The sequence below is a fragment of the Eleutherodactylus coqui genome, chromosome 1, assembly GCF_035609145.1.
Source record: "Eleutherodactylus coqui strain aEleCoq1 chromosome 1, aEleCoq1.hap1, whole genome shotgun sequence".
NCBI lineage: Eukaryota > Metazoa > Chordata > Amphibia > Anura > Eleutherodactylidae > Eleutherodactylus > Eleutherodactylus coqui.
The window spans coordinates 3,032,231-3,058,801 of record NC_089837.1 but is presented as its reverse complement, the minus strand read 5'-3'; the positions used below and the strand labels follow the sequence as shown (position 1 = coordinate 3,058,801).

General features: G+C 39.8%; 1 protein-coding gene across 2 annotated transcripts in view; it reads left to right on the top strand.

The window, feature by feature from the left end:
* The window catches only part of LOC136617321 (uncharacterized), a 177,770-nt gene extending 152,762 nt beyond the window's left edge, over positions 1-25,008 (top strand). For both annotated transcript variants that reach the window (XM_066594249.1, XM_066594248.1), the window contains exon 13: positions 23,645-25,008. In XM_066594249.1, the coding sequence (XP_066450346.1) occupies positions 23,645-24,666 (1,022 nt within the window). In that variant the 3' untranslated portion in view covers positions 24,667-25,008. The remainder of the gene's footprint in view (positions 1-23,644) is intronic.
* Positions 25,009-26,571: the final 1,563 nt, after the last annotated feature.

Sequence of the window (26,571 nt, the reverse complement as noted above, 5' to 3'; positions counted from 1 at the left end):
GTTCACCATATGTATGTCACAGTATGCAGGACAGCGCTCCGATGTCAGAGGCTGTTCACCATATGTACGTCACAGTATGCAGGACAGCGCTCCGATGTCAGAGGCTGTTCACCATATGTATGTCACAGTATGCAGGACAGCTCTCCGATGCCAGAGGCTGTTCACCATATGTATGTCACAGTATGCAGGACAGCGCTCCGATGTCAGAGGCTGTTCACCATATGTATGTCACAGTATGCAGGACAGCGCTCCGATGTCAGAGGCTGTTCACCATATGTATGTCACAGTATGCAGGATAGCGCTCCGATGTCAGAGGCTGTTCACCATATGTATGTCACAGTATGCAGGACAGCGCTCCGATGTCAGAGGCTGTTCACCATATGTATGTCACAGTGTGCAGGACAGCGCTCCGATGTCAGAGGCTGTTCACCATATGTATGTCACAGTATGCAGGACAGCGCTCCGATGTCAGAGGCTGTTCACCATATGTATGTCACAGTATGCAGGACAGCTCTCCGATGTCAGAGGCTGTTCACCATATGTATGTCACAGTATGCAGGACAGCGCTCCGATGTCAGAGGCTGTTCACCATATGTATGTCACAGTATGCAGGACAGCGCTCCGATGTCAGAGGCTGTTCACCATATGTATGTCACAGTATGCAGGATAGCGCTCCGATGTCAGAGGCTGTTCACCATATGTATGTCACAGTATGCAGGACAGCGCTCCGATGTCAGAGGCTGTTCACCATATGTATGTCACAGTATGCAGGACAGCGCTCCGATGTCAGAGGCTGTTCACCATATGTATGGCACAGTATGCAGGACAGGGCTCCGATGTCAGAGGCTGTTCACCATATGTATGTCACAGTATGCAGGACAGCTCTCCGATGTCAGAGGCTGTTCACCATATGTATGTCACAGTATGCAGGACAGCGCTCCGATGTCAGAGGCTGTTCACCATATGTATGTCACAGTATGCAGGACAGGGCTCTGATGTCAGAGGCTGTTCACCATATGTATGTCACAGTATGCAGGACAGCGCTCCGATGTCAGAGGCTGTTCACCATATGTATGTCACAGTATGCAGGACAGCGCTCCGATGTCAGAGGCTGTTCACCATATGTATGTCACAGTATGCAGGACAGCTCTCCGATGTCAGAGGCTGTTCACCATATGTATGTCACAGTATGCAGGACAGCTCTCCGATGTCAGAGGCTGTTCACCATATGTATGTCACAGTATGCAGGACAGCGCTCCGATGTCAGAGGCTGTTCACCATATGTATGTCACAGTATGCAGGACAGCGCTCCGATGTCAGAGGCTGTTCACCATATGTATGTCACAGTATGCAGGACAGGGCTCCGATGTCAGAGGCTGTTCACCATATGTATGTCACAGTATGCAGGACAGCGCTCCGATGTCAGAGGCTGTTCACCATATGTATGTCACAGTATGCAGGACAGCGCTCCGATGTCAGAGGCTGTTCACCATATGTATGTCACAGTATGCAGGACAGCGCTCCGATGTCAGAGGCTGTTCACCATATGTATGTCACAGTATGCAGGACAGGGCTCCGATGTCAGAGGCTGTTCACCATATGTATGTCACAGTATGCAGGACAGCTCTCCGATGTCAGAGGCTGTTCACCATATGTATGTCACAGTATGCAGGACAGCGCTCCGATGTCAGAGGCTGTTCACCATATGTATGTCACAGTATGCAGGACAGCTCTCCGATGTCAGAGGCTGTTCACCATATGTATGTCACAGTATGCAGGACAGGGCTCCGATGTCAGAGGCTGTTCACCATATGTATGTCACAGTATGCAGGACAGCGCTCCGATGTCAGAGGCTGTTCACCATATGTATGTCACAGTATGCAGGACAGCGCTCCGATATCAGAGGCTGTTCACCATATGTATGTCACAGTATGCAGGACAGGGCTCCGATGTCAGAGGCTGTTCACCATATGTATGTCACAGTATGCAGGGGCTCCGATGTCAGAGGCTGTTCACCATATGTATGTCACAGTATGCAGGACAGCGCTCCGATGTCAGAGGCTGTTCACCATATGTATGTCACAGTATGCAGGACAGGGCTCCGATGTCAGAGGCTGTTCACCATATGTATGTCACAGTATGCAGGACAGCTCTCCGATGTCAGAGGCTGTTCACCATATGTATGTCACAGTATGCAGGACAGGGCTCCGATGTCAGAGGCTGTTCACCATATGTATGTCACAGTATGCAGGACAGCTCTCCGATGTCAGAGGCTGTTCACCATATGTATGTCACAGTATGCAGGACAGCGCTCCGATATCAGAGGCTGTTCACCATATGTATGTCACAGTATGCAGGACAGCGCTCCGATGTCAGAGGCTGTTCACCATATGTATGTCACAGTATGCAGGACAGCGCTCCGATGTCAGAGGCTGTTCACCATATGTATGTCACAGTATGCAGGACAGCGCTCCGATGTCAGAGGCTGCTCACCATATGTATGTCACAGTATGCAGGACAGGGCTCCGATGTCAGAGGCTGTTCACCATATGTATGTCACAGTATGCAGGACAGCGCTCCGATGTCAGAGGCTGTTCACCATATGTATGTCACAGTATGCAGGACAGGGCTCCGATGTCAGAGGCTGTTCACCATATGTATGTCACAGTATGCAGGACAGGGCTCCGATGTCAGAGGCTGTTCACCATATGTATGTCACAGTATGCAGGACAGCGCTCCGATGTCAGAGGCTGTTCACCATATGTATGTCACAGTATGCAGGACAGGGCTCCGATGTCAGAGGCTGTTCACCATATGTATGTCACAGTATGCAGGACAGCGCTCCGATGTCAGAGGCTGTTCACCATATGTATGTCACAGTATGCAGGACAGCGCTCCGATGTCAGAGGCTGTTCACCATATGTATGTCACAGTATGCAGGACAGGGCTCCGATGTCAGAGGCTGTTCACCATATGTATGTCACAGTATGCAGGACAGCGCTCCGATGTCAGAGGCTGTTCACCATATGTATGGCACAGTATGCAGGACAGCGCTCCGATGTCAGAGGCTGTTCACCATATGTATGTCACAGTATGCAGGACAGCTCTCCGATGTCAGAGGCTGTTCACCATATGTATGTCACAGTATGCAGGACAGCGCTCCGATGTCAGAGGCTGTTCACCATATGTATGTCACAGTATGCAGGACAGCGCTCCGATGTCAGAGGCTGTTCACCATATGTATGTCACAGTATGCAGGACAGCTCTCCGATGTCAGTGGCTGTTCACCATATGTATGTCACAGTATGCAGGACAGCGCTCCGATGTCAGAGGCTGTTCACCATATGTATGTCACAGTATGCAGGACAGCTCTCCGATGTCAGAGGCTGTTCACCATATGTATGTCACAGTATGCAGGACAGCTCTCCGATGTCAGAGGCTGTACACCATATGTATGGCACAGTATGCAGGACAGCGCTCCGATGTCAGAGGCTGTTCACCATATGTATGTCACAGTATGCAGGACAGGGCTCCGATGTCAGAGGCTGTTCACCATATGTATGTCACAGTATGCAGGACAGCGCTCCGATGTCAGAGGCTGTTCACCATATGTATGTCACAGTATGCAGGACAGCGCTCCGATGTCAGAGGCTGTTCACCATATGTATGTCACAGTATGCAGGACAGCGCTCCGATGTCAGAGGCTGTTCACCATATGTATGTCACAGTATGCAGGACAGCGCTCCGATGTCAGAGGCTGTTCACCATATGTATGTCACAGTATGCAGGACAGAGCTCCGATGTCAGAGGCTGTTCACCACATGTATGTCACAGTATGCAGGACAGGGCTCCGATGTCAGAGGCTGTTCACCATATGTATGTCACAGTATGCAGGACAGCTCTCCGATGTCAGAGGCTGTTCACCATATGTATGGCACAGTATGCAGGACAGCGCTCCGATGTCAGAGGCTGTTCACCATATGTATGTCACAGTATGCAGGACAGCGCTCCGATGTCAGAGGCTGTTCACCATATGTATGTCACAGTATGCAGGACAGCTCTCCGATGCCAGAGGCTGTTCACCATATGTATGTCACAGTATGCAGGACAGGGCTCCGATGTCAGAGGCTGTTCACCATATGTACGTCACAGTATGCAGGACAGGGCTCCGATGTCAGAGGCTGTTCACCATATGTATGTCACAGTATGCAGGACAGCGCTCCGATGTCAGAGGCTGTTCACCATATGTATGTCACAGTATGCAGGACAGCGCTCCGATGTCAGAGGCTGTTCACCATATGTATGTCACAGTATGCAGGACAGCGCTCCGATGTCAGAGGCTGTTCACCATATGTATGTCACAGTATGCAGGACAGCGCTCCGATGTCAGAGGCTGTTCACCATATGTATGTCACAGTATGCAGGACAGCGCTCCGATGTCAGAGGCTGTTCACCATATGTATGTCACAGTATGCAGGACAGCTCTCCGATGTCAGAGGCTGTTCACCATATGTATGTCACAGTATGCAGGACAGCGCTCCGATGTCAGAGGCTGTTCACCATATGTATGTCACAGTATGCAGGACAGCGCTCCGATGTCAGAGGCTGTTCACCATATGTATGTCACAGTATGCAGGACAGCGCTCCGATGTCAGAGGCTGTTCACCATATGTATGTCACAGTATGCAGGACAGGGCTCCGATGTCAGAGGCTGTTCACCATATGTATGTCACAGTATGCAGGACAGCACTCCGATGTCAGAGGCTGTTCACCATATGTATGTCACAGTATGCAGGACAGCGCTCCGATGTCAGAGGCTGTTCACCATATGTATGTCACAGTATGCAGGACAGCTCTCCGATGTCAGAGGCTGTTCACCATATGTATGTCACAGTATGCAGGACAGGGCTCCGATGCCAGAGGCTGTTCACCACATGTATGTCACAGTATGCAGGACAGGGCTCCGATGTCAGAGGCTGTTCACCATATGTACGTCACAGTATGCAGGACAGGGCTCCGATGTCAGAGGCTGTTCACCATATGTATGTCACAGTATGCAGGACAGCGCTCCGATGTCAGAGGCTGTTCACCATATGTATGTCACAGTATGCAGGACAGCGCTCCGATGTCAGAGGCTGTTCACCATATGTATGTCACAGTATGCAGGACAGCGCTCCGATGTCAGAGGCTGTTCACCATATGTATGTCACAGTATGCAGGACAGCTCTCCGATGTCAGAGGCTGTTCACCATATGTATGTCACAGTATGCAGGACAGCGCTCCGATGTCAGAGGCTGTTCACCATATGTATGTCACAGTATGCAGGACAGCTCTCCGATGTCAGAGGCTGTTCACCATATGTATGTCACAGTATGCAGGACAGCGCTCCGATGTCAGAGGCTGTTCACCATATGTATGTCACAGTATGCAGGACAGCGCTCCGATGTCAGAGGCTGTTCACCATATGTATGTCACAGTATGCAGGACAGCGCTCCGATGTCAGAGGCTGTTCACCATATGTATGTCACAGTATGCAGGACAGCGCTCCGATGTCAGAGGCTGTTCACCATATGTATGTCACAGTATGCAGGACAGCGCTCCGATGTCAGAGGCTGTTCACCATATGTATGTCACAGTATGCAGGACAGCGCTCCGATGTCAGAGGCTGTTCACCATATGTATGTCACAGTATGCAGGACAGCTCTCCGATGTCAGAGGCTGTTCACCATATGTATGTCACAGTATGCAGGACAGCGCTCCGATGTCAGAGGCTGTTCACCATATGTATGTCACAGTATGCAGGACAGCTCTCCGATGTCAGAGGCTGTTCACCATATGTATGTCACAGTATGCAGGACAGGGCTCCGATGTCAGAGGCTGTTCACCATATGTATGTCACAGTATGCAGGACAGCGCTCCGATGTCAGAGGCTGTTCACCATATGTATGTCACAGTATGCAGGACAGCGCTCCGATGTCAGAGGCTGTTCACCATATGTATGTCACAGTATGCAGGACAGCGCTCCGATGTCAGAGGCTGTTCACCATATGTATGTCACAGTATGCAGGACAGGGCTCCGATGTCAGAGGCTGTTCACCATATGTATGTCACAGTATGCAGGACAGGGCTCCGATGTCAGAGGCTGTTCACCATATGTATGTCACAGTATGCAGGACAGCGCTCCGATGTCAGAGCTCCGATGTCAGAGGCTGTTCACCATATGTATGTCACAGTATGCAGGTCAGCGCTCCGATGTCAGAGGCTGTTCACCATATGTATGTCACAGTATGCAGGACAGCGCTCCGATGTCAGAGGCTGTTCACCATATGTATGTCACAGTATGCAGGACAGCGCTCCGATGTCAGAGGCTGTTCACCATATGTATGTCACAGTATGCAGGACAGCGCTCCGATGTCAGAGGCTGTTCACCATATGTATGTCACAGTATGCAGGACAGGGCTCCGATGTCAGAGGCTGTTCACCATATGTATGTCACAGTATGCAGGACAGCTCTCCGATGTCAGAGGCTGTTCACCATATGTATGTCACAGTATGCAGGACAGCTCTCCGATGTCAGAGGCTGTTCACCATATGTATGTCACAGTATGCAGGACAGCGCTCCGATGTCAGAGGCTGTTCACCATATGTATGTCACAGTATGCAGGACAGGGCTCCGATGTCAGAGGCTGTTCACCATATGTATGTCACAGTATGCAGGACAGCGCTCCGATGTCAGAGGCTGTTCACCATATGTATGTCACAGTATGCAGGACAGCTCTCCGATGTCAGAGGCTGTTCACCATATGTATGTCACAGTATGCAGGACAGCTCTCCGATGTCAGAGGCTGTTCACCATATGTATGTCACAGTATGCAGGACAGGGCTCCGATGTCAGAGGCTGTTCACCATATGTATGTCACAGTATGCAGGACAGCTCTCCGATGTCAGAGGCTGTTCACCATATGTATGTCACAGTATGCAGGACAGCTCTCCGATGTCAGAGGCTGTTCACCATATGTATGTCACAGTATGCAGGACAGCGCTCCGATGTCAGAGGCTGTTCACCATATGTATGTCACAGTATGCAGGACAGGGCTCCGATGTCAGAGGCTGTTCACCATATGTATGTCACAGTATGCAGGACAGCGTTGGAGCTGACGAAGGCTGACACTGCATTGGAAAGGGTTAATAGGCATTCCCACATGACAGCACTGGAATTATTTATTCCGCTCTGGGCTACCATCCTAACCCATCAGCAGCACCCTACAATTGCATCTCGGGGGGGGGGGGGGGGGTCCAACGGGGCGCTGGAGGGGAGTCCTCCTTACTATCTAGCTGTTTAGACATGTGTTGAGTTTTCACTTTGGCATCTAAGTAATGAACTGCTGTGATTATAGCTCACTCTGATGGTAAGAGGTTACAGCAGCTCTGAGCTGTCAGAAACAGCCAACGGGTGGAGAGTTGACTTGGCCCCTGAGCCCTCTCCATGCACCATTCAGGACGAATGTAAGTAGTATAGCATCCATACAGCTCATCAAACTGCCCCCTTTTGGAAAGTGACAGGTGCCACGCCCCTTCCCATGACCTCTGACCCTCCCCTTTGATGTGTCATCTGGGGGCCCCTTCCGCATTCCAGGGGCTGTGATGCATCATGAGAGATACTGTGAATACAGTGGGACTCCTGATAATAAAGGCTTTATTATATGTATAGCCTGACTGGATGTTATATACCATTATGAGTACAAGGGTTAATATATAGAATGCATTTCCACCCCCCTAATAAGCTTTTCTGTATAGCCTGACAGTGACTGTGTTATAGAGAACACACAGCAGACAAAATGCAAAGTGTTCTAAAGCTTCATGGAGCGCACAGAATATATAACCGACGTGCGATAAATCTGGATTATAGAGTTATTACATAAGGTATACGTCACCAATATAACACTACGGGTCATAGGATGATGACACCGATGTGGACAGCACTGTATAATGGGAACAGTTACATTTGTACATTCACTTGACCACGCCATGGGAAACAATGGTGCTGATCGCGTTTTGGGCAGCACGTTCCCCTGTGTTATTCCGGCTGGCGTAGCATGACCGATCAAGTCCAGCATGTTTGAGTGGCAACAGAGCAAAAGTCTTTTGTGACCTAAAGTGTAAAAGCCGTCATGGACTATATCACATATTCCACCAGTTCGCGGGTCCAGGCGTCTGCAGCCATGTCAGCGGGGACATTAGACTCCGCTACTGCGTGCATAAACATGTTCCATCGGGATAGGTTATCTCAGGAGCGTGTGACTCTGCCCGTATGTCTGACCAGCGCCTGTAAATTGGTTCCATGAATTACAACATTATTATATACCAGTTCGCCCTTATTGTTCCATGTGATAATATCCCGATGATTGAGTAGCGCGGTCTACAATCGTGCCGTGTTTTTCTGGCACAGTTACGGCAGGTCCCAGCGTTGTATGACATCAGCTATGTCAGCATCGTAACACGCTCATTCAGCTGCATGTATGAACGGAATTGTGTAATCCGATGTGTCCGTATCAGAGTCTTATCAGAATGATATAACTGTCCACTTTGTCATAACTGAGCTACAGTGTGATGAGCTGCTTGCACTGTTCAGGCCCAGTAGGTGGGCTGCGTACTGATGAATGGAGCGTGTCTTGTAATAGTTACACATCTGCAACCATTAGCTAATTAGTTCCAGGTCTGCCTGGATGTCAGTATGGTGATGAATGAAGATGTGTATTATTACATATCTATCTATCTCCTATCTATCTATCTATCTATCTATCTATCTATCTATCTATCTATCTATCTATCTATCTATCTATCTCATATCTATCTATCTCCTATCTATCTATCTATCTATCTATCTCATATCTATCTATCTCCTATCATCTATCTCCTATCATCTATCTCCTATCATCTATCTCCTATCATCTATCTCCTATCATCTATCTCCTATCATCTATCTATCTATCATCTATCTATCTATCTATCTATTTAGCTATCTCCTATCTATCTATCTATCTATCTATCTATCTATCTATCTATCTATCTATCTATCTCCTATCTATCTATCTATCTATCTATCTATCTATCTATCTATCTATCTATCTATCTAGCTATCTCCTATCTATCTATCTATCTATCTCATATCTATCTATCTATCTCATATCTATCTATCTCATATCTATCTGTCTCATATCTATCTATCTATCTATCTATCTATCTATCTCCTATCTATCTATCTATCTCCTATCTATCTCCTATCTATCTATCTATCTATTTAGCTATCTCCTATCTATCTATCTATCTATCTATCTATTTATTTAGCTATCTCCTATCTATCTATCTATCTATCTATCTATCATCTATCTATCTATCTCCTATCTATCATCTATCTATCTATCTATCTATCTATCTATCTATCTATCTATCTATCTATCTATTTAGCTATCTCCTATCTATCTATCTATCTCATATCTATCTATCTCATATCTATCTGTCTCATATCTATCTATCTATCTATCTATCTATCTCCTATCTATCTATCTATCTATCTATTTATTTAGCTATCTCCTATCTATCTATCTATCTATTTAGCTATCTCCTATCTATCTATCTCATATCTATCTATCTCCTATCTATCTATCTATCTCATATCTATCTATCTCATATCTATCTGTCTCATATCTATCTATCTATCTATCTCCTATCTATCTATCTATCTATCTATCTATCTATCTATCTATCTCCTATCTATCTATCTCCTATCTATCTATCTATCTATCTCCTATCATCTATCTATCTATCTCCTATCTATCTATCTATCTATTTATTTAGCTATCTCCTATCTATCTATCTATCTATCTATCTATCTATCTATCTATCATCTATCTATCTATCTCCTATCTATCATCTATCTATCTATCTATCTATCTATCTATCTATCTATCTATCTATCTATCTATCTATTTAGCTATCTCCTATCTATCTATCTATCTATCTATCTATCTATCTATCTATCTCATATCTATCTATCTATCTCATATCTATCTATCTCATATCTATCTGTCTCATATCTATCTGTCTCATATCTATCTATCTATCTATCTCCTATCTATCTATCTCCTATCTATCATCTATCTATCTATTTATTTAGCTATCTCATATCTATCTATCTCATATCTATCTGTCTCATATCTATCTATCTATCTATCTATCTATCTATCTATCTATCTATCTCCTATCTATCTATCTATCTATCTATCTATTTATTTAGCTATCTCCTATCTATCTATCTCATATCTATCTATCTATCTATCTCATATCTATCTATCTCATATCTATCTGTCTCATATCTATCTATCTATCTATCTCCTATCTATCTATCTATCTATCTATCTATCTATCTCCTATCTATCTATCTCCTATCTATCTATCTATCTCCTATCATCTATCTATCTATCTCCTATCTATCTATCTATCTATCTATCTATTTATTTAGCTATCTCCTATCTATCTATCTATCTATCTATCTATCTATCTATCTATCTATCTATCTATCTATCTATCATCTATCTATCTATCTCCTATCTATCATCTATCTATCTATCTATCTATCTATCTCCTATCTATCTATCTCCTATCTATCTATCTATCTCCTATCATCTATCTATCTATCTCCTATCTATCTATCTATCTATCTATCTATCTATCTATCTATTTATTTAGCTATCTCCTATCTATCTATCTATCTATCTATCTATCTATCTATCTATCATCTATCTATCTATCTCCTATCTATCATCTATCTATCTATCTATCTATCTCATATCTATCTATCTCATATCTATCTATCTCATATCTATCTGTCTCATATCTATCTGTCTCATATCTATCTATCTATCTCCTATCTATCTATCTCCTATCTATCATCTATCTATCTATCTATTTATTTAGCTATCTCATATCTATCTATCTCATATCTATCTGTCTCATATCTATCTATCTATCTATCTATCTATCTCCTATCTATCTATCTATCTATCTATCTATCTATCTATCTATCTATCTATCTATCTATCTATCTATTTATTTAGCTATCTCCTATCTATCTATCTATCTATTTAGCTATCTCCTATCTATCTATCTCATATCTATCTATCTATCTCATATCTATCTATCTCATATCTATCTGTCTCATATCTATCTGTCTCATATCTATCTATCTATCTATCTCCTATCTATCTATCTCCTATCTATCTATCTCCTATCTATCATCTATCTATCTATCTATTTATTTAGCTATCTCATATCTATCTATCTCATATCTATCTGTCTCATATCTATCTATCTATCTATCTATCTCCTATCTATCTATCTATCTATTTATTTAGCTATCTCCTATCTATCTATCTATCTATCTATCTATTTAGCTATCTCCTATCTATCTATCTCATATCTATCTATCTATCTCATATCTATCTATCTCATATCTATCTATCTCATATCTATCTGTCTCATATCTATCTATCTCCTATCTATCTATCTATCTATTTAGCTATCTCCTATCTATCTATCTATCTATCTATCTATCTATCTATTTATTTATTTAGCTATCTCCTATCTATCTATCTATCTATCTATCTATCTATCTATCATCTATCATCTATCTATCTATCTCCTATCTATCATCTATCTATCTATCTATCTATCTATCTATCTATCTATCTATTTAGCTATCTCCTATCTATCTATCTATCTCATATCTATCTATCTCATATCTATCTATCTCATATCTATCTGTCTCATATCTATCTATCTATCTATCTATCTATCTATCTCCTATCTATCTATCTATCTATCTATCTATCTATTTATTTAGCTATCTCCTATCTATCTATCTATCTATCTATTTAGCTATCTCCTATCTATCTATCTCATATCTATCTATCTATCTCATATCTATCTATCTCATATCTATCTGTCTCATATCTATCTATCTATCTATCTCCTATCTATCTATCTATCTATCTATCTATCTATCTATCTATCTATCTATCTATCTATCTATCTCCTATCTATCTATCTCCTATCTATCTATCTATCTCCTATCATCTATCTATCTATCTCCTATCTGTCTATCTATCTATTTATTTAGCTATCTCCTATCTATCTATCTATCTATCTATCTATCATCTATCTATCTATCTATCTATCTATCTATCTATTTAGCTATCTCCTATCTATCTATCTATCTATCTATCTCATATCTATCTATCTATCTCATATCTATCTATCTCATATCTATCTATCTCATATCTATCTGTCTCATATCTATCTGTCTCATATCTATCTATCTATCTATCTCCTATCTATCTATCTCCTATCTATCATCTATCTATCTATCTATTTATTTAGCTATCTCATATCTATCTATCTCATATCTATCTGTCTCATATCTATCTATCTATCTATCTATCTATCATCTATCTATCTATCTCCTATCTATCATCTATCTATCTATCTATCTATCTATCTATCTATCTATCTATCTATCTATCTATCTATCTATCTATCTATCTATCTATCTATTTAGCTATCTCCTATCTATCTATCTATCTATCTATCTATCTATCTATCTATCTCATATCTATCTATCTATCTCATATCTATCTATCTCATATCTATCTATCTCATATCTATCTGTCTCATATCTATCTGTCTCATATCTATCTATCTATCTATCTCCTATCTATCTATCTCCTATCTATCATCTATCTATCTATTTATTTAGCTATCTCATATCTATCTATCTCATATCTATCTGTCTCATATCTATCTATCTATCTATCTATCTATCTATCTATCTATCTATCTATCTATCTCCTATCTATCTATCTATCTATCTATCTATTTATTTAGCTATCTCCTATCTATCTATCTCATATCTATCTATCTATCTATCTCATATCTATCTATCTCATATCTATCTGTCTCATATCTATCTATCTATCTATCTCCTATCTATCTATCTATCTATCTATCTATCTATCTATCTCCTATCTATCTATCTCCTATCTATCTATCTATCTCCTATCATCTATCTATCTATCTCCTATCTATCTATCTATCTATCTATCTATTTATTTAGCTATCTCCTATCTATCTATCTATCTATCTATCTATCTATCTATCTATCTATCTATCTATCATCTATCTATCTATCTCCTATCTATCATCTATCTATCTATCTATCTATCTATCTATCTATCTCCTATCTATCTATCTCCTATCTATCTATCTATCTCCTATCATCTATCTATCTATCTCCTATCTATCTATCTATCTATCTATCTATCTATTTATTTAGCTATCTCCTATCTATCTATCTATCTATCTATCTATCTATCTATCATCTATCTATCTATCTCCTATCTATCATCTATCTATCTATCTATCTCATATCTATCTATCTCATATCTATCTATCTCATATCTATCTGTCTCATATCTATCTGTCTCATATCTATCTATCTATCTCCTATCTATCTATCTCCTATCTATCATCTATCTATCTATCTATTTATTTAGCTATCTCATATCTATCTATCTCATATCTATCTGTCTCATATCTATCTATCTATCTATCTATCTATCTATCTATCTCCTATCTATCTATCTATCTATCTATCTATCTATCTATCTATCTATCTATCTATCTATTTATTTAGCTATCTCCTATCTATCTATCTATCTATTTAGCTATCTCCTATCTATCTATCTCATATCTATCTATCTATCTCATATCTATCTATCTCATATCTATCTGTCTCATATCTATCTGTCTCATATCTATCTATCTATCTATCTCCTATCTATCTATCTCCTATCTATCTATCTCCTATCTATCATCTATCTATCTATCTATTTATTTAGCTATCTCATATCTATCTATCTCATATCTATCTGTCTCATATCTATCTATCTATCTATCTATCTCCTATCTATCTATCTATCTATTTATTTAGCTATCTCCTATCTATCTATCTATCTATCTATCTATTTAGCTATCTCCTATCTATCTATCTCATATCTATCTATCTATCTCATATCTATCTATCTCATATCTATCTATCTCATATCTATCTGTCTCATATCTATCTATCTCCTATCTATCTATCTATCTATTTAGCTATCTCCTATCTATCTATCTATCTATCTATCTATCTATCTATCTATCTATCTATCTATTTATTTATTTAGCTATCTCCTATCTATCTATCTATCTATCTATCTATCTATCTATCATCTATCATCTATCTATCTATCTCCTATCTATCATCTATCTATCTATCTATCTATCTATCTATCTATCTATCTATCTATCTATTTAGCTATCTCCTATCTATCTATCTATCTCATATCTATCTATCTCATATCTATCTATCTATCTCATATCTATCTGTCTCATATCTATCTATCTATCTATCTATCTATCTATCTATCTATCTATCTATCTATCTCCTATCTATCTATCTATCTATCTATCTATCTATTTATTTAGCTATCTCCTATCTATCTATCTATCTATCTATTTAGCTATCTCCTATCTATCTATCTCATATCTATCTATCTATCTCATATCTATCTATCTCATATCTATCTGTCTCATATCTATCTATCTATCTATCTCCTATCTATCTATCTATCTATCTATCTATCTATCTATCTATCTATCTATCTCCTATCTATCTATCTCCTATCTATCTATCTATCTCCTATCATCTATCTATCTATCTCCTATCTGTCTATCTATCTATTTATTTAGCTATCTCCTATCTATCTATCTATCTATCTATCTATCATCTATCTATCTATCTATCTATCTATCTATCTATCTATTTAGCTATCTCCTATCTATCTATCTATCTATCTATCTCATATCTATCTATCTATCTCATATCTATCTATCTCATATCTATCTATCTCATATCTATCTGTCTCATATCTATCTGTCTCATATCTATCTATCTATCTATCTCCTATCTATCTATCTCCTATCTATCATCTATCTATCTATCTATTTATTTAGCTATCTCATATCTATCTATCTCATATCTATCTGTCTCATATCTATCTATCTATCTATCTATCTATCTATCTATCTCCTATCTATCTATCTATCTATCTATTTATTTAGCTATCTCCTATCTATCTATCTATCTATCTATTTAGCTATCTCCTATCTATCTATCTCATATCTATCTATCTATCTCATATCTATCTATCTCATATCTATCTGTCTCATATCTATCTATCTATCTATCTCCTATCTATCTATCTATCTATCTATCTCCTATCTATCTATCTCCTATCTATCTATCTATCTATCTCCTATCATCTATCTATCTATCTCCTATCTATCTATCTATTTATTTAGCTATCTCCTATCTATCTATCTATCTATCTATCTATCTATCTATCTATCTATCATCTATCTATCTATCTCCTATCTATCATCTATCTATCTATCTATCTATCTATCTATCTATCTCCTATCTATCTATCTCCTATCTATCTATCTATCTCCTATCATCTATCTATCTATTTCCTATCTATCTATCTATCTATCTATCTATTTATTTAGCTATCTCCTATCTATCTATCTATCTATCTATCTATCTATCTATCTATCTATCTATCTATCTATCTCATATCTATCTATCTCCTATCTATCTATCTATCTATCTATCTATCTCATATCTATCTATCTCATATCTATCTATCTCCTATCATCTATCTCCTATCATCTATCTCCTATCATCTATCTCCTATCATCTATCTCCTATCATCTATCTCCTATCATCTATCTATCTATCATCTATCTATCTATCTATCTATTTAGCTATCTCCTATCTATCTATCTATCTATCTATCTATCTCCTATCTATCTATCTATCTATCTATCTATCTATCTAGCTATCTCCTATCTATCTATCTATCTCATATCTATCTATCTATCTCATATCTATCTATCTCATATCTATCTGTCTCATATCTATCTATCTATCTATCTATCTCCTATCTATCTATCTATCTATCTCCTATCTATCTCCTATCTATCTATCTATCTATTTAGCTATCTCCTATCTATCTATCTATCTATCTATCTATCTCATATCTATCTATCTATCTCATATCTATCTATCTCATATCTATCTATCTCATATCTATCTGTCTCATATCTATCTGTCTCATATCTATCTATCTATCTATCTCCTATCTATCTATCTCCTATCTATCATCTATCTATCTATCTATTTATTTAGCTATCTCATATCTATCTATCTCATATCTATCTGTCTCATATCTATCTATCTATCTATCTATCTCCTATCTATCTATCTATCTATCTATTTATTTAGCTATCTCCTATCTATCTATCTATCTATTTAGCTATCTCCTATCTATCTATCTCATATCTATCTATCTATCTCATATCTATCTATCTCATATCTATCTGTCTCATATCTATCTATCTATCTATCTCCTATCTATCTATCTATCTATCTATCTCCTATCTATCTATCTCCTATCTATCTATCTATCTCCTATCATCTATCTATCTATCTCCTATCTATCTATCTATCTATCTATTTATTTAGCTATCTCCTATCTATCTATCTATCTATCTATCATCTATCTATCTATCTCCTATCTATCATCTATCTATCTATCTATCTATCTATCTATCTCCTATCTATCTATCTCCTATCTATCTATCTATCTATCTCCTATCATCTATCTATCTATCTCCTATCTATCTATCTATCTATCTATCTATCTATTTATTTAGCTATCTCCTATCTATCTATCTATCTATCTATCTATCTATCATCTATCTATCTATCTCCTATCTATCATCTATCTATCTATCTATCTCATATCTATCTATCTCATATCTATCTATCTCATATCTATCTGTCTCATATCTATCTGTCTCATATCTATCTATCTATCTCCTATCTATCTATCTCCTATCTATCATCTATCTATCTATCTATCTATTTATTTAGCTATCTCCTATCTATCTATCTATCTATTTAGCTATCTCCTATCTATCTATCTCATATCTATCTATCTATCTCATATCTATCTATCTCATATCTATCTGTCTCATATCTATCTGTCTCATATCTATCTATCTATCTATCTCCTATCTATCTATCTCCTATCTATCATCTATCTATCTATCTATTTATTTAGCTATCTCATATCTATCTATCTCATATCTATCTGTCTCATATCTATCTATCTATCTATCTCCTATCTATCTATCTATCTATCTATTTATTTAGCTATCTCCTATCTATCTATCTATCTATTTAGCTATCTCCTATCTATCTATCTCATATCTATCTATCTATCTCATATCTATCTATCTCATATCTATCTATCTCATATCTATCTGTCTCATATCTATCTATCTCCTATCTATCTATCTATCTATTTAGCTATCTCCTATCTATCTATCTATCTATCTATCTATCTATCTATCTATCTATCTATCTATTTATTTAGCTATCTCCTATCTATCTATCTATCTATCTATCTATCTATCTATCTATCTATCATCTATCATCTATCTATCTATCTCCTATCTATCATCTATCTATCTATCTATCTATCTATCTATTTAGCTATCTCCTATCTATCTATCTATCTCATATCTATCTATCTCATATCTATCTGTCTCATATCTATCTATCTATCTATCTATCTATCTATCTATCTCCTATCTATCTATCTATCTATCTATCTATCTATCTATTTATTTAGCTATCTCCTATCTATCTATCTATCTATTTAGCTATCTCCTATCTATCTATCTCATATCTATCTATCTATCTATCTCATATCTATCTATCTCATATCTATCTGTCTCATATCTATCTATCTATCTATCTCCTATCTATCTATCTATCTATCTATCTCCTATCTATCTATCTCCTATCTATCTATCTATCTCCTATCATCTATCTATCTCCTATCTATCTATCTATCTATTTATTTAGCTATCTCCTATCTATCTATCTATCTATCTATCTATCTATCTATCTATCTATCTATCTATCTATCTATCATCTATCTATCTATCTCCTATCTATCATCTATCTATCTATCTATCTATCTATCTATCTATCTATCTATCTATCTATTTAGCTATCTCCTATCTATCTATCTATCTATCTATCTATCTATCTATCTATCTATCTCATATCTATCTATCTATCTCATATCTATCTATCTCATATCTATCTATCTCATATCTATCTGTCTCATATCTATATGTCTCATATCTATCTATCTATCTATCTCCTATCTATCTATCTCCTATCTATCATCTATCTATCTATCTATTTATTTAGCTATCTCATATCTATCTATCTCATATCTATCTGTCTCATATCTATCTATCTATCTATCTATCTATCTATCTATCTCCTATCTATCTATCTATCTATTTATTTAGCTATCTCCTATCTATCTATCTATCTATTTAGCTATCTCCTATCTATCTATCTCATATCTATCTATCTATCTCATATCTATCTATCTCATATCTATCTGTCTCATATCTATCTATCTATCTATCTCCTATCTATCTATCTATCTATCTATCATCTATCTATCTATCTCCTATCTATCATCTATCTATCTATCTATCTATCTATCTATCTATCTATCTATCTATCTATCTATCTCCTATCTATCTATCTCCTATCTATCTATCTATCTCCTATCATCTATCTATCTATCTCCTATCTATCTATCTATCTATCTATCTATCTATCTATCTATCTATCTATCTATCTATTTATTTAGCTATCTCCTATCTATCTATCTATCTATCTATCATCTATCTATCTATCTCCTATCTATCTATCTATCTATCTATCTATCTATCTATCTCATATCTATCTATCTATCTCATATCTATCTATCTCATATCTATCTGTCTCATATCTATCTGTCTCATATCTATCTATCTATCTATCTCCTATCTATCTATCTCCTATCTATCATCTATCTATCTATCTATCTATTTATTTAGCTATCTCCTATCTATCTATCTATCTCCTATCTATATCATATCTATCTATCTCCTATCTATTTATCTATCTATCTATCTATCTCCTATCTATCTATCTCCTATTTATCTATCTATCTATCTATCTCCTATCATCTATCTCCTATCATCTATCTATCTATCATCTATCTATCTATCTATCTATCTATCTATCTATTTATTTAGCTATCTCCTATCTATCTATCTATCTATCTATCTATCTATCTATCTATCTATCTATCTATCTCCTATCTATCTATCTATCTATCTATCTATCTATCTATCTATCTATCTATCTATCCATTTATTTATCTATCTATCTCATATATTTCTATCTATCTCTCTATCTCCTATTTATCTCCTATCTATCTATCTATCTATCTATCTATCTATCTATCTATCTATCTATCTATCTATCTATCTATCCATCTATATCTATCTATCTCATATATATCCATCTATCTCATATCTATCTTTCTATCTCTTATCTATCTATCTATCTATCTCCTATCTATCTATTTATCATCTATATCTATCTCTCATATATATCCATCTATATCTATCTATCTATCTATCTATCTATCTATCTATCTATCTATCTGTCTATCTATGTATCTCAAATCTATCTATCTAATATCTACCTCTCTCATATCTATCTATCTATCTATCTATCTATCTATCTCCTATCTATTTATCCATTTATTTATCTATCTATCTCATATATTTCTATCTATCTCTCTATCTCCTATCTATCTCCTATCTATCTATCTATCTATCTATCTATCTATCTATCTATCTATCTATCTATCTATCCATTTATTTATCTATCTATCTCATATATTTCTATCTATCTCTCTATCTCCTATCTATCTCCTATCTATCTCCTATCTATCTCCTATCTATCTATCTATCTATCTCCTATCTATATATCTATCTCCTATCTATCTATGCATCTATATCTATCTATCGATCTCCTATCTATCTACTTATCCATCTATATCTATCTATCTCATATATATCCATCTATCTCATATCTATCTTTCTATCTCTTATCTCCTATCTATCTATCTCATATCTATCTATCTATCTCATATCTATCTATCTATCTCATATCTATCTATCTATATATCTATCTATCTATCTTTCTATCTATCTCTTATCTCATATCTATCTATCTATCTATCTATCTATCTATCTATTTCCTATCTATCTATCTATCTATCTATCTATCAAAGAGCCACAGATCATATTAAAAATTATTTGCTATCACTGAATTTCTCTTTTATAAAACAGTGGACAAATATGGATGGATGGATTGATAGATAGATCTGTTGGCTGTTAGCAGACCCCTTAATGATTGTAAGACGTGGTGAAGGAGGAGGGGTCTCTTCTCTCTCCGCAATGTACCTACCAGGTCATTCCTCCGGTACCCTCACTCACCTTTCTGTCATTTGAGATGCATGTGCTACGGCTTCTCCGCCCGCTGTCCATGCGAGTAACAGTTATCTTCTGCCCACCAGGTGCTCCTCGCCTGTTTCTGGACCACTTTCCTGCCTGGCTCCCCCACTTCCTATCCTGTGAAATTCCAACCCTCATCTTAGGTGACTTTAACATCCCCACTAATGACCCCAACTCCCCATCTGCCTCTCAGCTTCTTTCGCTCACCTCCTCCCTTGGTCTCTCTCAACTCACAGCCTCTCCCACTCACAGGGATGGCAATACTCTGGATCTGGTCTTCCTCCAGCTCTGCTCTGTTTCCAACTTCACTAACTCCCCTCTCCCGCTCTCGGATCATAACCTCCTCTCTTTCTCTGTCAAGCTCCCTAACATCTCTCCAGACCCACCTACCTACAGTACCTACAGGAATCTTCTGGCCGTTCACACCAAGGACTTTGCTGAATCCCTACAGTCCTCTCTGTCCCCTATCTCTCTCCTCTCCTACCCCTAACCTGGCTGCCGCTCACTACAACACCGCTCTCAAACATGCCCTGGATGAAGCGGCGCCCCCCCCCCCCCCCCCATGACCAAAACTATTCGATGCCGACCACGGCATCCCTGGCTCACGCCTCAAACATGTTTCCTCCTGTGGTGCTCGAGAAGTGCTGAACAGATGTGGAGAAAGTCGCAAACATCTGCAGACTTCCTCAACTACAAATTCATGCTCAGAACCTACAACCTCGCCGTCCACCACGCCACCAAGTCTACTTCACCTCTCTCGTCTCCTTACTATCCCACAACCCTAAGCGACTCTTTTCTCAGCCATAAACCGCAGCCCCCGGTGACGGATCTCAGTGCTAAAGAGTTGGCTGGTTACTTCAAAAAGAAAATTGATGACATCCGTCAGGAAATAACTTCCCAATCCCAGACTAGCCCTGACCCTAGTCTCATCAATACTGCATCTGTACTCAGACCACAGCGAAGAAGTCTCCAAATTGCTTTTCTCTGCTCGCCCCACCACCTGCGCTAGCGACCCCCTCCCCTCACACCTCCTCCGATCCCTCTCCCCAGTGGTTATCTCCCATCTCACCACTATATTCAACCTCTCTCTGACCTCTGGCATCTTTCCCTCTTCTTTCAAACACGCCATCATATCTCCACTGCTAAAGAAGCTGACTTTTGACCCGACTGATGCTGCCAACTACCGACCCATCTCTAATCTCTCCTTCATCTCCAAACTACTAGAACGCCTGGTTTACTCCTGTCTTGTAAGTTACCTATCAGAAAACTTTCTTCTCGACCCCCTACAGTCTGGCTTCCGACCCCTACACTCGACAGAAACTGCCCTTACAAGGGTGATAAACGACCTCCTGACAGCCAAATCAAGGGGCGATTACTCCCTACTGATCCTCCTCGACCTCTCGGCAGCATTCGAGACTGTTGACCACAAACTCCTCCTCAGTATGTTTGGCTCTATCAGCCTAAAGGACATTTCCCTCTTCTGGTTCTACTCTTACCTATCTGACCGCTCCTTCAGCGTCTCCTTTGCTGGCTCTACTTCCTCTCCTCTTCCCCTTGCTATTGCGGTTCCCCTCGGCCCTCTCCTTTTTTCCATCTACACAGCCCCTATTTGACAAACCATCAGAAGATTTGGCCTCTAATACCACCTCTATGCCAACGACACCCAGCTATAGACCTCTTCCCGTGACATCTCTGCACCTTTCCTCCACAGCATCACCAACTGTCTGTCCACTGTCTCTAACACTATGTCCTCTCTACCTAAAACTGAACATTATCTAAAACTGACCTGCTGGTGTTTCCACCCTCTAGTAACCGACCTCATCCTGACATCTCCATCTCAGTGTGTGGCAGCATAACTCCCAGCATGCCCACTGCCTTGGAGTCATATTCGACGCCGATGTCTCCTTCACCTCCTACATCCAATCTCTCGCCCGAACATCTCAGCTGCACCTCAAGAACATTGCCAGAATAGGCCCTTTTTCTCACCGCAGACACACTAAAAACGCTCACTGTCGCCCTTATCCACTCTCGGCTTGATTATTACAACTCGTTGCTGATCGGCCTCCCCGCACCAGACTCTACCCTCTCCAATCCATCCTGAATGCGGCAGCCAGGCTTATCTTCCTGTCCAGCCGCTACTCGGATGCCTCTGCCCTGTGCTGGTCACTGCACTGGCTGCCCGTTAAACACAGAATACAATTTAAACTCGCTACCTTCATCCACAAAGCCCTCCACAGTGCAGCGCCCCCCTATATTGCCTCCCTCATGTCAATCCATTACGCAGCCCAGGTTCTCCACTCTGCTAACGAAAGCAGACTGAGCGCCCCTTTAATATGAACTTCTCATTCCGGCCTCCAAGACTTCTCCAGAGCAGCACCGGTCCTCTGGAACGCACTACTAAAGGCTACCCGAGCAATCCAGGACTCGCAGAACTTCAGGCGTGCTCTAAAAACGCACCTCTTTAGGGAGGCATACCACATCCTCTAAACCAAACCCCTCTGTACGCTGCCTGATAATATGCTCCCTAACCTATTGGCTGCAATTCCTGCTAGCCACCATCAACTGCCCCTGCAGTCATACCGCTGCTGCCGTCACACGGCTAAATGTTTGACCATTATCTATGTGTATAGCATCCCTCCCTCTCCACCTCGCCATACAGTGCACATCTCCACCCCACCATACAGTGCACATCTCTACCCCACCATACCGTGCACATCTCCACCCCCCATACCGTGCACATCTCTACCCCACCATACCGTGCACATCTCCACCATACCGCGCACATCTCCACCATACCGCGCACATCTCCAGCCCTTTACCTTCTGTATCACCCCATTACTTGTAGTATGTAAGCTCGTTGGAGCAGGACCCTCACCCCTATTGTTCCTATCAACTGATTACTATGTAACCGTGGTTCTGTCATTTTTGTACTTTTGTCTTTCTGTATCCCCCCCTGTCTATGTAAGCGCTGCGGGATATGTTGGCGCTATACAAATAACGTTTATTATTATTGTTAAATCTATTTTAATCCTTTCAGAAAATCCCCATGAGACCTCTGAGGGAAACTTCATGCTATCGGTAAATGATAAAGTAGAAGATGAAGATATTGTGCAGCCCTCTTCGGGAGAAAACCTCATTACCATCAATGTACCTCCAGGACTTCACAGTACAGATCCATCATATAATCCCCCCAATTATGAGAAAATTTCTGATCAATCACAGATGGTTACCACAAGTGCAGATAGGTCAAACCTTTATCCACACATAAAGATTCACACAAGAAATAAGATGTATCCATGTCCAGAATGTGGGAAATGCTTTTCAAGTAAATCATACCTTACAGAACACGAGGGAATTCACACAGGAGAGAAACCGTTTACATGTTCAGAATGTGGGAGAAGCTTTAGAAGTAAAGGAAGTCTTGTTATACATGAGAGAACTCACACAGGAGAGAAACCGTTTACATGTTCAGAATGTGGGAAAGGTTTTACAAATAAATCAGATATGGTTAAGCATCAGCGATATCACACAGGAGAGAAACCGTATTCTTGTTCAGAATGTGGGAGAGGATTCATTGCTAAAGGCAAACTTACAGATCATGAGAAAACCCACACAGGGGAGAGGTCGTATTCATGTGCAGAATGTGGGAGAACTTTTATAAATAAATCAGGTCTTAATACACATCTGAAAAAGCACACAGAAGATAAACAGAAATATTTGTGCTCAAAATGTGAGATATGTTTTGTAAGCATATTGGATCTGGCTAATCATCTAAGAAGTCACACAGGAGAGAAGCTGTATTCATGTTCAGAATGTGGGAAAGGTTTTATTACTAAAGGCAAACTTACAGATCATGAGAAAACTCACACAGAAGAGAGGTCGTATTCATGTGCAGAATGTGGGAAAACTTTGATAAATAAATCAAGTCTTAATAGACATCTGAAAAAGCACGCTGAAGACAAGCAAAAATATTCGTGTTCAAAATGTGAAAAATATTTTTCAAGTATACCGGATCTAGCTAATCATCTGAGAAGTCACACAGGAGAGAAGCCTTTTTGATCTACATGTTAAAAATGTTTTATAATTTGATCAAATTTTGAAACTCGGAGAATTCATACAGAAAAGAAACCAGATTCTAATTCACAGAAAAAATGTAACCCAACAGTTATTCACAGACAGTGAACAGTCAATAGAGAGATTTTCTGTGGGTAGAGTCAATTCCGAATCCGGAATCCAAACACCCAAATTCTATGTACCTGAGGTGACCTGTGAGCTTGATCCATAGAAGAAAAGTATTGTGGATAGAAGGAAGAGAAGATCCTGGTTTACTCCCAGAGCAGCGACCCTGAATTGTCCCCATGAACCTTCTTATTACTGTAATGATCACTGAATAAAAGTCTCCTTGTGAAATATAACTGTTATTTCTGCCTTCAAATATATCAAAACATTCAATGAAAAGAAGATTACAGGTAACAGTGTGATCTCTATCAGGACCGGCAGCACAAGACCTAGGGGATGGGAGAAGCTGCAGTACCAAGCCGTTGCCTGCCAGAGGCGCCGTCTCCTGAAGCAGCTACTTCCTGTCTGTAGCGGTTAGTAAGTATAAAAGATGAGGCCCGAGTCACCGCTCTGTAGAGCACTCATTTTTTTCACCGCTCTGTGTTACCAGTCAGTTACCAGCAAAGTGTACAGTGCTAGACAGCCATAGAGGGAAAGTCCAATACACGCTCCATTGCCTGCATTGCATTGGAAAAAACAATTTAAAAAAAGATATCCTTGTTACGGCTGCTTGTAACCCAGTGCATATCACTGCGTGGCCTGTGGGACTTGAGGTGCATCTCAACTGCATAGTGCACAGCAAGGCCTGCGTTCAGCCTTCAGTTACAATTTTTGCTGGGGGCAGTTAGTGTAACGTAAGCGCTCTCTGCCTGCAAGTGCACACCAAGAAAGCACAAATTTTTTTCACTACTCTGTGCTACCAGTCAGTTGCCAGCACAGTGTACGGTGCCAGACAGCCATAGAGGGAAAGTCCAATACACGCTCCATTGCCTGCATTGCATTGGAAAAAAAACAATTTTAAAAAAGAAATCCTTTTTACGGTTGGTTGTAACCCAGTGCATATTACTGCGTGGCCTGTGGGACTTCAGGTGCATCTCAACTGCATAGTGCACAGCTAGTCCTGCTTGCATCCTTCCTTATAATTTATCTCTGGCTTTATTTTGCGTTGTATAACTGTTGGCAGCCGCCAACTGCGAGACAATAATTCACAAAAATTTTTACACCGCTCAGTGTCTGCTCGATTCTTAATCCACCATGCTGAAGGGTAGAGATAGGGGTAGAGGACCTGGACGCAGGCGAGGACGCGGAGTTCCAAGTGAGGGTGTGGGTATAGGCCGAGTTCCTGGTCCAGGCGAATCACAGCCGGCTGCTGCGGGAGTAGGAGAGAGGACAGTTTCTGGGGTCCCCAGCTTCATATCACAATTTTTAGGTCCACGTCGTAGACCTTTATTAAAAAACGAGCAGTGTGAGCAGGTCCTGTCGTGGATGGCAGAAAGTGCATCCAGCAATCTATCGACCACCCAGAGTTCTGCGCCGTCCACTGCTGCAACTCTGAATCCTCTGGCTGCTGCTCCAGCTTCCTCCCAGCCTCCTCACTCCATGAAAATGACACATTCTGAGGAGCAGGCAGACTCCCAGGAACTGTTCTCGGGCCCCTGCCCAGATTGGGCAACAATGGTTCCTCTCCCACCGGAGGAGTTTGTCGTGACCGATGCCCAACCTTTGAAAAGTTCCCGGGGTCCGGGGAATGAGGCTGGGGACTTCCGGCAACTGACTCAAGAGCTTTCAATGGGTGAGGAGGACGATGACGATGAGACAAAGTTGTCTATCAGTGAGGCAGTAGTAAGGGCAGTAAGTCCGAGGGAGGAGCGCACAGAGAATTCGGAGGAAGAGCCGCTGGACAAT